Here is a 13,056-nt window from a genome sequence, read left to right on the forward strand (position 1 = left end):
TGAGATCCTGTACCTCAGATTGTAGAATACACTTTTATTTTAGATTGTTCAATTTTTACATGAAAAATTAGTGTTACTGAAATTATCTTTTTAGTCTGTGTGTCCTGATTTTAACATTTTTAAAAATTATTAAGCTAATTATTAAGAGTATTCCTTACTCTTTTGAGAACCTTTAATTTTCTTTCAAAAAAAAAATTTCCCAAGAATTAAAACTTGTTGTACAAACAAATACCTGAAAACCCATTACCAAATCTCTTTTGATGATTACAGGATATATTTTTCTTTCCTTGCCATTGTATTGTACCTTGTTAAACTGATCTCTCATGTGCACTTTCTTAGAATGAGGCAGTTCCTGGTTCCTATGGAGCTTCCTGTTTTCTCAAGTAAAAATAGAAAAACATCTCAGAAAGGAAACCTGGTCAGTGTGAACTACTTTGTAAGAGAAGTTAGTTTTAGTTGTGACCTGGATTATACAAATACATGATGTATATAAAATATATGTGTTTTAGGTATCTGAGAGCTTTGAATATTTTGTCATATAATATTAAAAGATGTTAGAGAACGATCTGAATAATTGTGAGAAATGTTATGGTGTTCAGTCTTAACCCTGTTTATCTTTCTTGGGACAGTGGGGGTGAAAAGATTGTGTGGGAAATATTGAATCCTTCCCTATTATATAGTTGAATGTTTTATTGGAAATTCAGGGTTGTCTAACATGAGACCTAATTCTTAGCTACTTTGATCTTCTTTCTTGCAGCTTTTCCATATACTAACACAGATTAATAAGGTTTTTTTAATCATTGGAAACCCGACTTCTAAATGAATTACTCAGTTTTAAAATGTGTTGTAGTTGAATAGTTATTAGCTACATTTAGTTTGTATTTTGATAAGGCAGAAATGTAATATAGTCATTAACTATAATAATAAAAATGATGGATTATTTCATTTAATTTTGACAACTACACAAGGTAGGTGTAATTGTTACCTCTCTTTTTTATAGAAGAGATTACAACCTAAAGTGTATAGGTAGATGTTACTTTAAGGAGATATGATGGTAATAAATAGAGGATCTGGGATTTGTATTCAGTGCCTAACATCAGAACACTTGTGAGAATAGTCCTGAAGAAAACTACAAATTGTGAGTGAGAATTGGTCAGTATATTGTCTGAAAAGTTCTCCAACTTTTATTTATTATCAGTGTATTTACATTTTGTTTACATATTTCATTTAGTTTTAGCAAAGTACATTCTGATATTTCAGGGTAGTTGTTTAGGAGTACTTAAATTCTTCTTAAGTGACACTAATAGTTTTCTGTTTTTCTTTTCCTTGATAGTAAAAAACCCATTTGATGAAACATTTGGAAAAATACAAGTAAGTAAAAAAATGATAATACTGATATTTTGTGTAATGTTTTATAAAAGTATTCAGATAACTATCAACTAGAAAAATAATTTTAGAGGTTCTTTTAGTCTGAAATAATATTTTTCTGATTTTTTCTTAGCTGTATAATTATGTCTGGCAAAGATTTTCCCTTAGGATCTAAACTACATCACTAATGTAAAGCCAATGTCAAGTAAGATTTAAGTGGCCTATCTTCCATGCATTTTAAACACCTTATTTAGATCATAATTTAGTTGGTCATTTGCATGGCACTTGAGACCTTTGTATGTAGTCAGTATGACTAAGGTTTTTTATTTTATTTTATTTTTTTAAAATGTATTTAGTATAGGGTCTGCATGGTCTCACTACATAGATTGGACTCATAGTGATTCTCCTATTTTCATTCTCCCCAGCGCTGGGATTACAGGTATGTGCCATCACACCCAGTCTCAGGTGCCCTCTCAGGGTGCCCTGGGATTGAACATCGCCCAGCGCACTCTTCGTAAGCAGACACTTTAGTCTGCCAAGCTATCTGACTTGCCATGACTAAGTTTTTAATAGAAAAAGTTTTTTGAAGAAATTACTCAAAAGTTGAGCTTTTGAGTATTAAATTCTCTATATAATAATGTAACACACACCATGTATGTTGTCCAGTATGAAATTCAATTGTCTGCTTAGATTTTTTGTATTTCTTCTGTCTGGTGTTATTCTCTATGAGTCAAGAGTTTATTCTCAAATCTCTTCATTAAAAACATAATCACAGAGGACATGCACCAAATGTTCAAATTTTGTTTTTTTTTTGAAAGGGAATAAGATTTGATTAGGGCATACAAAATGAACAGAGAAACAAAAGAATGGTGTCTTTTCCAGATAAGCAGCCCACTAGGTAATTGCATAGTTTAATCAGTTTCACCTTGGTTTTTTATCAGGTCCCTAAGCTGCATTGTCTTTGGAATTCTTTATTATAGTGAAGATTTTTACTGAAAATTATTTTGTAGTTTTTTATATCACAGATAAATAGCTTGAGTATCAGCCTGTACTTTCACTTTTTGGTGCCTGATTCTTGCAGCTTGGAATTTGAATCTATTATGTGGAGGTAAGTATTGGCTTGATAGAAAATCTTGTGGTGGGCTGGAGAGATGGCTCAGTGGTCTAAAGCACCTACTTAGAACAAGCTTCGCAAAGCATCAGGGACCGCGGTTCAATCCCCCAGCACCACATGCCAGCCAGTCGCGCCCCCTGGTGGGCTGAGCTGGCCACACACACACCCCTCTCTCTCTCTCTCTCTCTCTCTCTCTCTCTCTCTCTCTCTCTCTCTCTCTCAAATAAATAAAAAAAAAAAAATTTAAAAAAGAAAATCTTGTGGAGCTAGATTTGAGGTAGAGAAAAGCAGTGAAAGAGTTGGTAGACCAGTAGTCAGCTGAAGGAGTACATACCTTGTCTCTGTTGACCCAGCGACTTAACAGCAGAGGCTGATGGTAAGATCTTGAAATCTTTAATGAATATTGTTCTTCTGGTGTCAGTGACAAAAGCTGCATTGACAAAAGCATTCTGTGTATAGTGTTTAAACTTGTTTTGTCTTGAATATATACCATAAAAACAAATGGATGAGGTATGTCATTAGAGATAAAAGTATTACTGCGCAAACTTTTATATCTTACCTGAATTTGTTCTATAGTCATATACATTAAGAAATCCTGTTTTGTTGATAATGATACAACCCCCCCATAAGTCAGAAATTTATTTCAGATAGTGTGAAACCTGTTACCCCTTCTCCTCTTAAACTTCCTCATGGCACGTATATATGTATCTATATGTTTTTTTTCTTCTGTATTTAGGGAAGGGTCTACAGGGTGTTCAGTGTCTCACTATGTAAATCAGACTCATGGTGATTCTTCTGTTTATAGCTTCTAAAGTGCTGGCATTATAGACTCGTGCCAGCACGCCCAGTCTCAATTGCAGTCTCAGTGCACCCTAGGGGTGGGGATGAAACCCCGGCCGCTGCATGCACTGAGCCTTCTCATGGCTTATATCGATCCATTTATTTATTTATTTATTTATTTATTTATTTATTTATTTATCTATCTATCTATCGATCCATTTTAAAGTTAATTTTAAATTGGAAATACTGTTTTAGATTATTGGTACAGTGCTTATTAAATACCATTGAAACAGTCTTTTCTCACCATCATTTGTGCTTGTGAGTGATCTTACACATTCTGATCAGGGCAGTCTTCCTCATGCATACAAGTCTGGTTTGCTTTCCTCAGATTTTCTAAATGAAGTCTTTGTCTTTGTCTTGTTATCTAGGGCTCTTTCTGGAAGCAGCTTTTCTAGTAGTTTGCTAGGTCAAGTGAGGCATAAGTTACATAAGAATTATGCCCAATGCTTTCATGCTGTAATGCCTTTGCTCATGCTGTTCCTTCTGCCTTAAATGCTGGTTAGTTTTATTCTACTTGTGAAACTGAGGTCAAAAATTCTGTATTCCACAAAGGGGTCTTCTCTTATCTCCTCCTGTATTTACATTGCACTTTGTAACTGCGTAGAACAATTTTATTTTGTCATTGAGAAAAGAAATATTACCCAGTGGATCTCTCACTTTGCTGACAGAACAAATCCTAACTCCAATTTCTTTTTTTCACTGAATGTTTGCTTCCCTTTAGTGTTTAATTAAATTTTTTCATAAAGTAAGAGCATGATTCAGTATTAATTTTTTTTGTTTGTTTCTTTAAATAGTATTGTATTCTTTCGGTGCTCCAGTGCAGAGCTAGAACTCTTTAGTAGTTCATAAGATTAAACAGGCTCTTCCTGGAAGCTGAGTGCTAGGTGCTAATACTCATTCTTTTAGTTTTGTGTGGTTGAGTCAGATTAAAACAGAAGATGAAGGGCAACCTTAAAGAAAAGCTTTATTTATTTTTATTTATTTATTTTTGTGGCCAGCTCAGCCCACCCTGGGGGCGGGGCTGGCACAACACATGGTGCTAGGGATAGAACCGCGGTCCCTGTGTGCTTACCTAAGGTTGCCTAAGCAGGTGCTTTAGACCATGAGCTATCTCAAAAATCTTTTTTTTCTTTCTTTTTTTTTTTTTTTTTTTTTTTGTATTTTAGGGAAGGGTCTACAGGGTGTTTAGGGTCTCGCTACTAGATCAGACTCATAGTTATCTGCCTGTTTACAGCCTCCCAAGAGCTGGGATTACAGGCATGTACCACTGTGCCCAGTCTCAAGCTCAAGTCTCAGTTGCTCTCTCAGTTTGCCCTGGGGGCAGGGCTGGCACTGGGGGATCGAACCCCTGGCCCCTGTGCCTGAGGTATGGAGGGAGATTGGAATTCTTTGCTGTTTCGGTAGTTTATTGTATATGGGACCTTTTCTTTCTTTATTTTTTTGCGGAACCAGGGATTGAACTCAAGCTCTTGTGCTTACCAGGGAAGCACTTATTCTACTGAGCCATCTCCCCGGCCCATATGGGACCTTTTCTATTAGCACTAATCTTAGTGCTTTTTAATCATTTTTAAGAAATAAAATACTTAGAATAATAACTTAAAGCTTACATTAAAATTATTAATACATGGTGGCCATTGTTTAAGAATGTTTCAAATTGTGTAGCCTCAATGATTTTAAATTCACTTCTATTTTAATTTTTGAATAAGAATTTTTGGCACATCTTTTCTTACAATTGGATATTTCATAATAATATTTTTAATTTTAGGAAAGTGAGAAGAACCTTATGATGAGCACATTATATAAACTTCATGATCGATTGGCACAGCTTGCAGGTAATTATCTTAACATTTATAGTTTCTAAATTAACTTGTATACATAATGTGTTGTCAATAGAAATGTCTTTCTCATTGTTTTGTTATTTTTGTGGAATATATTTACACATTTTTACTACTACTGAGTATTTTTTTAAATACGTACAGATATATTGATTAGAAGGTCTTTTTCCCATCTGTCATGTACATATTTTATTCCATATTTTTAAGTCAAACTAATTTCCTGATTCCATTAATAGTAACAAAAATCCCAAAAATTTGAGTATCAGTTGAATTGAGTAAGCAGTGAGTTAATTGAAATCTTGGACTAAATATAAAATTACAGATTCTTTTTTTGTGGTTGTATAAAGTCTTCCATTGGACAGAGTAAATATATGGTCTTAGAATATTCTCTCCAGATTTATTGAGTTTTCCTGCTATTCTGCCCCAATAAATCTTTGAGAGTTCTCAGTCTGAATATATCTGCAGTGAGAGTAATTTGTTAGATATAAATTGATAATCAGTTTTAGCCTCTTTAAGCTGAGTATAAGCATGTTAACTCTTTAGGTTTTAAAGATATTCTTACTTTACATATAATCTGACAGAAGACTTTAGATTTTCTTCTCAGTTATATGAAATAAAATGACAGTTTTCAAGCTTTTTAATGTGGCAAACCCTTATGAGGAAAACAAGTCATTGGTAGGAGCCTAGTAGAAAAATGTGGAATTTCTGTGGTGGAATGGCACTATTGAAGATCCTTACAGATACTCAGCCTCTTACCTATTTTTGTTTTCTTAGTTTGGGTCCATAATTCAACTTTAGCCTTATAATTTGATACGTATCATTAAATGCCTTCTTTGCATTGGCTCACTGGTTGACATATTCATGTACTGCCAGCTAATTATTTGGTATATTTTTGTATCCAGAAATAGTTTAAATATATTCATGTTTGTGGCCCATTAGAGAACACAATCCATTTAAAGGGGTTCCATTTAAATGCACAGATTCCTTCTACAGTAGGACTTGAATTTTTTCTGTGGAAGATCTCATGCTATTTTAAGTTTTGTAGGCTAGATAGCCTCTCAAAACTGTTCCATTCTACTGTTACAGCATGAAACTAACCATAAATACTGAATGAATTTACTTGGTTACATTTCAATTAAATTTCATTTATAAAAGCAAACAGCAGGACAGATTTGACCTTGGGCTGAGATTTGGTAACCTCTAAGTATATGGAATTCATCTCTGAGAATGCATTATAAAGCTTGAAGGCTTATTTATCCAATATGTATTTCTTCCTTCCTTGTAAATATTGCCATTAAAATCTGATTACTTTGTAAATATGAACACAGTTCTTTTGTTATAGAAACATTTCCCAGGGATTTTATTTTAATTATTGTACTAATATGTTTATAATTTTTAACTGCTTGAAAAAAACAGGGAAACTTACAATATATAATGAAAACTTACAATTGAGGCTCAATATAAGGATATTTTAGCTCTTATAACCAAGTTAGCTTTAAGAAAAATTTTGAATTCTTTTTCTTGGGTTTTTTTTTTTTTTTTTTTTTTTTTTGTGGAACTGGGGATTGAACTCAGGTCCTTGCGCTTGCCAGGGAAGCTCTTATTCTACAGAGCCATCTCCCCAGCCCCTGAATTCTTTTTCTTTTACGTATTTAGTGCAGGGTCTACAGGCTCTCACTACACAGATCGCACTTGTACCTGTTTTTCAGCCTCCCAAGTGCTGGGATTACAGGCCAGTCTCAGCATGCCTTGGGGGCAGGGCCAGCATGGCCGGCTGGGACAAACCCCTGGCCCCTGCCTCTGCCTAAGTAGGCCCTTTAATCCATTGAGCTATCTGACTGGCCCTTGAATTCTCTTCTTAAAATAGTTACAAGAAAGGTTTCTCAAAACTTTTGTAATACATCCTTTTGTAGAAATCAAATCATAGGTAGAAACTTGCATGTTTTCCTGTTAGTCTGTTTTATAATTTTTCAGGTGTGCCAACCTCTTCTTAAAGATGGTCTTAGTAATACTATGAAAATGCACATGTTTTGGTACAATGATGAATTCAACCTTAATTGAATCTCTAAATTATCTTTAAGAATAGATGTTTGAATTAGTACAGTGAATTATCTGGATTGTTTTCCCCAGGGAATAATACAGATTGAGAGAGGACCCTCTTATATACTAAACTATGGTTTTTCAAGACAGGTTTACAATTTAGTTGGGAACAAAAGAAGAAAATATGTTTTTATCTACGCTAACGTGCATTTAAAGATTGTGGTTTCTATAAGGGTAGTTGTTTGTTTATATTAATTACTGGAATTTTCTATCGAAAATATGAACAATATGGGTCATCTTTCTTCACTGATTTTAACAGCATAACTTATACTTGTATACTTAGTAAACCATTTTGAATTAATTACGTTTTTTTCTGTTTTAACACTACTGATTCAAAACAATATGCTAATTTTTCTAGGAGATCATGAATGTGGCAGTTCTAGTCAAAGAACACTTTCTGTTCAAGAGGCAGCTGCATATTTAAAAGTAAGCAGTGAAATTAGAATTTTAATAGCTATATTAATTTATATAAGTCATTGCTACTTATCAAAATCATGCATTTGATTAATTGTACTGTTAAAAGCTCAGCTTACGTTTTGGTGTAATGTGAGTACATGAAGATAAGAGAAAGTGAAATTGCCCAACATTTTTTGTTTTAATATGATTTATACCATTCTGCCTGAGTGGATACATACTGTTTTGAAAGTTAAAAAGCCATTGGTGAGCTGGGCATGGTAGCTCACACCTGTAGTTCCATTTTAAAGTCTAAGGCAGGAGAATCATTTGGAGCTCAGCAGTTTGAGAATACTCCTTGACATTGGAAAAAAAAAAAAAAAAATTGGTGAGAAGGAAATTGAGATAGAGCCAGACAGGATAGTACATGTCAATAGTCCCAGAACTCTGGGAGACAGAATTACAAGTTTGAGCCTAGCTTGGACAATTTAATGACTTGGCAAGACCCCATTTCAAAATAAACTTTTAAAAGAGATAGGGATGTAGCTCATTTGGAGTCAGTCCTTCTTAACCCCCTCCTCAGCACAAAAATAAAATAATTACATCTCTAGCCTAGTGATGGTGAACCTTTTAGCACTTTCAGTGATACAAACAGCTAGCTCTGTGATACACAGCTATAGGTTTGCCACCACTGCATCTAATCAGTTATTTTAACTAGTTGTTTTAAATCTTCTGAGATTATTTTATCTCAGTAGTAAAAGAATTTGCAGATGAATCTTCTACACTGCTATAAATAAATGAAAAAGGTATTACCGGATTGAAGATGGGTAAATGTAATTGTGTTTTCTAAAAAGGTGGAAGGAAAATTTGGACATACTGGAAAGCTTTATGTTACTGCAGTTTCATAAAGATAATTCCACAGAAACCAATGATACTTACAAATAGAGATGTTGATTCTTAGGAGCCATCTGGCATGAATTCAGTCTGAATAAATCATGCCATGCAACCAGCATGCCCCCTCTTAAGATTATAAAAAGCTAATGAAATATGCCTTGTTATAGTTTTAAATGTACTGTTCAGTATTGTTAACTATGCATTCTTGCACCTCAGATCCTTAGAATTTTTCCATTTTCATGATTGAAACCTTTTATCTGTTGCATAGTACCTTCCCATTTACCTCTCCCTCAAACTTTAGTAACTACCAGTCTACTTTTCTTCTATCAGCTTAATGCTAGATACCCTATAATAGAATCATGTAGTATTTCTCCTTCTGTGACCAGTTTATTTCACTTAGCAAATGTCATCAAAGTTTACTCACATAATAGCATAGGACAGTATTTTCTTTTTTGAGACTGGGTAATATTCTATCATGTATACAGAGTCTGCCAAAAAAATGTTTATTTTTAAATTTTTTTTTAGTATTTTAGGGAAGGGTCTACAGGGTGTTCAGGGTCTTACTACTAGATCAGACTCTAGTGATCTGCCTATTTACAGCCTCCCAAGAGCTGGGATTACAGGCGGCACCACTCCGTCCAGTCTCAATTGCTGTCTCAGTATGCCCTGGGGGTGGGGCCAACATTACAGGCCCAGGGGATCAAACCCCTGGCCCCTACGCCTGCTTGCAGGTGCTTTAATCCACTGAGCTTTTCAGCTGGCCCTAAAAAATGTTTGTTTTTACCCATTCCAGGAAAAGAAAAACTTGCAGAACTATTTAACACTAAATTTATCAAGACATCATGAGATTAATACAAGTTACCTTTGTTCTCTACAACACGAGATGATCAGAGTGATGGTCATAAGCTTCTAGAAATTTATTAGTACAGCAAACTGTGTTTGGATAAACTTGGTCGTTGAGATTGCTGCATGTGCATTTTTCAGTGTCTTCTCTCTGGGCAGGCAGTACAGTGTGTTTTCTGCAATTTATAACATCCACCATATGAGGAGGACCCATTTATTGAAAAACATCATGCTAGTTTGTCTTTTTTTGAAATGTATATACATTTTTCATGGACTTTATACACATTTTTTTCACCTGTTAATAGATTTTTAGGTTGTTTTCTTTTCCTTGCCTACTGAGAACAATGCACTGCGGTGAACATGAGAATGTAAATATTTCTTCAAGATTTCTGCTATCAGTTCTTATGGACAAATGCCCATAAGGAGAATTGTTAAATCATTTGGTCGGTCTCTTTTTGTTGAGGAACCTACATACTCTTTTCCATAATGGCTCTGTTTACATCCCTGCAACACTATACAGGAGTTTTATTTTCTCCATTTTTTTTTTTTTTTTTTTTTTTTTTTTTGCGGAACCGGGGATTGAACTCAGGTCCTTGGGCTTGCCAGGCAAGTGCTTATTCTACTGAGCTATCTCCCTGGCCCCTTTTTCCACATTCTTAACATTTGTTCTTTTCTGTTTTGTTTTTTTTTTAGATATTAACAATTTAACAGCAGATGTGAATTGATGTCATTATGGTTTTGATTTCCATTTCCCTGCTGATGAATGATTTTCATTTTTTTTCATGTATTATCTCTATATACTTTATACATCTTTATATGCACGTACCATCTATGTGTATGCTTTATTTGGAGAAAAGCTGTTCAAATTCTTTGCCTATTTTTAAAAAATTGAATTATATATTTCATTATCGGGATGTTGTGGGGTTTTCTCCTGTATTTTATTAGTTTTATATATATGGCTTGCCATTGTTCTCTCATTCCATAGGTTCTTCTACACAGCATTCCTTGTTTTCTTTGTCACCCATAGACTTTTTAGTTTAATGTAGTCCCACTTATCTACTTACGCTTTTGTTCCTTGTGCTTTTTGTGGTGCATCAAAAAATTCACTCTTCATACCTTTGTCATGAAGCTTTTTTTTTTTTTATGAGCAGAATATATTTATTGAGGGAAAGGAAGCTCCTATTCAAGAGAGGGACAGGAGGGGGGCCCGAGTGGGTTGTCCCCCTGTCATGAAGCTTTTTCCCTATATTTCCTTCTAGTTCTATATTTTCAGGTGTTAAGTCTTTATTTGAGTTGATTTTTGTACATAAGTCTGTCTTTTCTTGTTGCTAAGGTTTATTGGGGCTCATAGTTTGTAGAGGTTTCAGTCCATAATTGGCTGGCTCTAGGCAGCTTGGCATGGCAGAGGGGTGTTGCAAGGAGAAACCATCTATGGCAGGCAAAAAGCACCAAAGCAGGAGAGTAGTAAAAAGCAGCAAGCAGTAACAGCAGCCCTTTTTCTGTCCCTTATATTCAATCCAGGCTACCTGGCCTTAGGACTGGTAACATTCACACCCACAGTGGGGTACCATGAATCCTAGCATTATACCATGAATCAGTACTATTATCCCATCTTTAATCCCAGCATCACATACTCTAGATTTAGCTCCTTCTGAATAGCTCCATCTATGGCTACATGAAGCTTTGAGGGAGCATCTAGGTACAAACCCAAAAGATGTAAGCACATATCTTTATGCTTAGTGCAATTCAGTCTGTCTCCCAAGAATTGTCATAGTCTGAACAGTTTTGCCATTGCTGAAAAGTCCAAATTTAAAGTCTCTTCTGAGATTTAAGGCAAACTCTTTATCTGTGAACCTTTGTACAAACTAAAAGAAAATTAAATATTTCCAACATACAAGAGCACAGGATAGATATTTCCATTCTGAAAGGTCCAGAGTGGAGGATAGAAAGGAATGGGACCAAAGCCAAAGCAAGACCAAAATTCAGCAAGGCAAACATTTAGTCCCATAGTTCCATGTCCAGCATTTAGGGTAACCTGTGGCAAGATGTAATGTTCAGTGTACTTGGATCGTTCCACTTCTGTGATATTGCCAGTGGTTGCAACTCCCATGGCTTTTTCTTCAGCTGACTCTGCTCCCTGCTTGCAGTTTTCCTTAGATGATTCACATTCCTGGCTTCTCCAAACTTCTGAAGTCTCTGTTGTGCTTTTGGCTTCACGCTCACAGCTTCATATACTGCCCTCTTAAGGGGCACACTGCCTGGCCTTCCAGACCTTCTGAAATCTGGATAGAATTCTTCCAGGGCCCCTGGCTCTCGCATTCTGTGTAGTACCACATGAATGATACAAAGGTCTGCTGCAGTTGGAGCAGTGCCTAGGGCTTCCTCCTCTTTTAGCTGTAGGAGTTGATTACCTACCTGCATTGCCAAGCATTCTGAACCTAATCCCTACTCTTATGCTGCTGCCATTCTGGAACTTAATGCGTTGGGGCTCTCTTCTCAAAACAAAGTTACCTTTGCAATTTTGAGACTGCACAGGATGGGGTCCTGTTAATTTTTGGGATGTTTTCAGGCTATCCTTTCTATTATCCTTTTCTTCCTCGGCAACCAAGCTGTCCTCTGCTTTATCTTTGCAGTCTACAGCTTTATTGACACTTCTTTTCTGTCCAGACTCACAGTATTTTTAAAATTACTTATTATTCATTTAGTATTTTTCTTTCTTTCTTTCTTTCTTTTTTTTTTTTTTTTTTTTTTTTTTTTTTGGTATTAGGGATCAAACTCAGAACCTTGTGCTTGCCAGGGAGGTACTTATGCCACTGAGCTGTCTCCCCGTCCCTACTCACACCATTTTAAATTACTCTGCTGGACATCACCATGCTCAGCTATATTGAATTTTGTTGAATGCGTTAGATATTGAGTATAATCATATAATTTTATTTTTTTATTGAGATAATTGTGTATCTTTATAGAATATATTCTGGTAATTCATGTAAATTATGTAATAAATAATGGTAGAAGGAGATAAGCAATTTTTTTCCTTTTTTCTGTTAACATGTTTATTTTTTAGTCTTTTATTTATTTGATACAGGGTCTTGCTACACATCTCTGACTCATAGTGATCCTCCTGTCTCAGCCTCCCCATAGCTGCAATTATAGGTGTATGCCACAGACCCAGTTTTAGTGGCTCACATGGCACACCCAGGGCTCCGTAACTGGCACGGTGTGCGGTACCCAGGATCGAACTTGTGCTTGCCAGGCAGGCACTTAGATTGCCAAGCTATCTCCTCAGCCCCATTGATTTATTTGTACATGTGATGGAGTCATCCTTTTGTCCCAAGATCCTTTTAATGTTCTTTTGAATTTAGTTTTGTAGTACTTTGTTGAGGATTTTTCTGTCTGTATTCATCAGGGATATTAGAATGTAGTTTTCTTGTAGTGTCTTTGACTTAACTTGGATACTAGAGTAAGGCTAGCCTTATAAAAAGAGTTTGGAGCTGTTATCTCCTCTTCAACTTTTTGAGGAGAGTGTGTGATTCTCTTGTAAGAGAAACCATGTGATATTTAAGCTTGTGTGTCTGACTTACTTTCACTTAGGGGTCTGAAAGATGCTTCATAGGATTCGATTTCAATATGTTAAAATATATGTTGTAGGGGCCAGGGAGATAGCTCAGT

General features: G+C 35.4%; 1 protein-coding gene across 1 annotated transcript in view; it reads left to right on the forward strand.

Annotated features, from left to right (window-relative positions):
- Positions 1 to 13,056, forward strand: part of Lemd3 (LEM domain containing 3) — a 70,426-nt gene that overhangs the window by 38,035 nt on the left and 19,335 nt on the right. The window contains exons 2-4 of the mRNA XM_004632133.3: positions 1,334 to 1,371; positions 5,088 to 5,154; positions 7,616 to 7,683. Coding sequence (XP_004632190.1) covers positions 1,334 to 1,371; positions 5,088 to 5,154; positions 7,616 to 7,683 — 173 coding nt within the window. The remainder of the gene's footprint in view (positions 1 to 1,333; positions 1,372 to 5,087; positions 5,155 to 7,615; positions 7,684 to 13,056) is intronic.

Source organism: Octodon degus, unplaced genomic scaffold (genome assembly GCF_000260255.1).
Source record: "Octodon degus isolate 3935 unplaced genomic scaffold, OctDeg1.0 scaffold00047, whole genome shotgun sequence".
Classification (NCBI taxonomy): Eukaryota; Metazoa; Chordata; class Mammalia; order Rodentia; family Octodontidae; genus Octodon; species Octodon degus.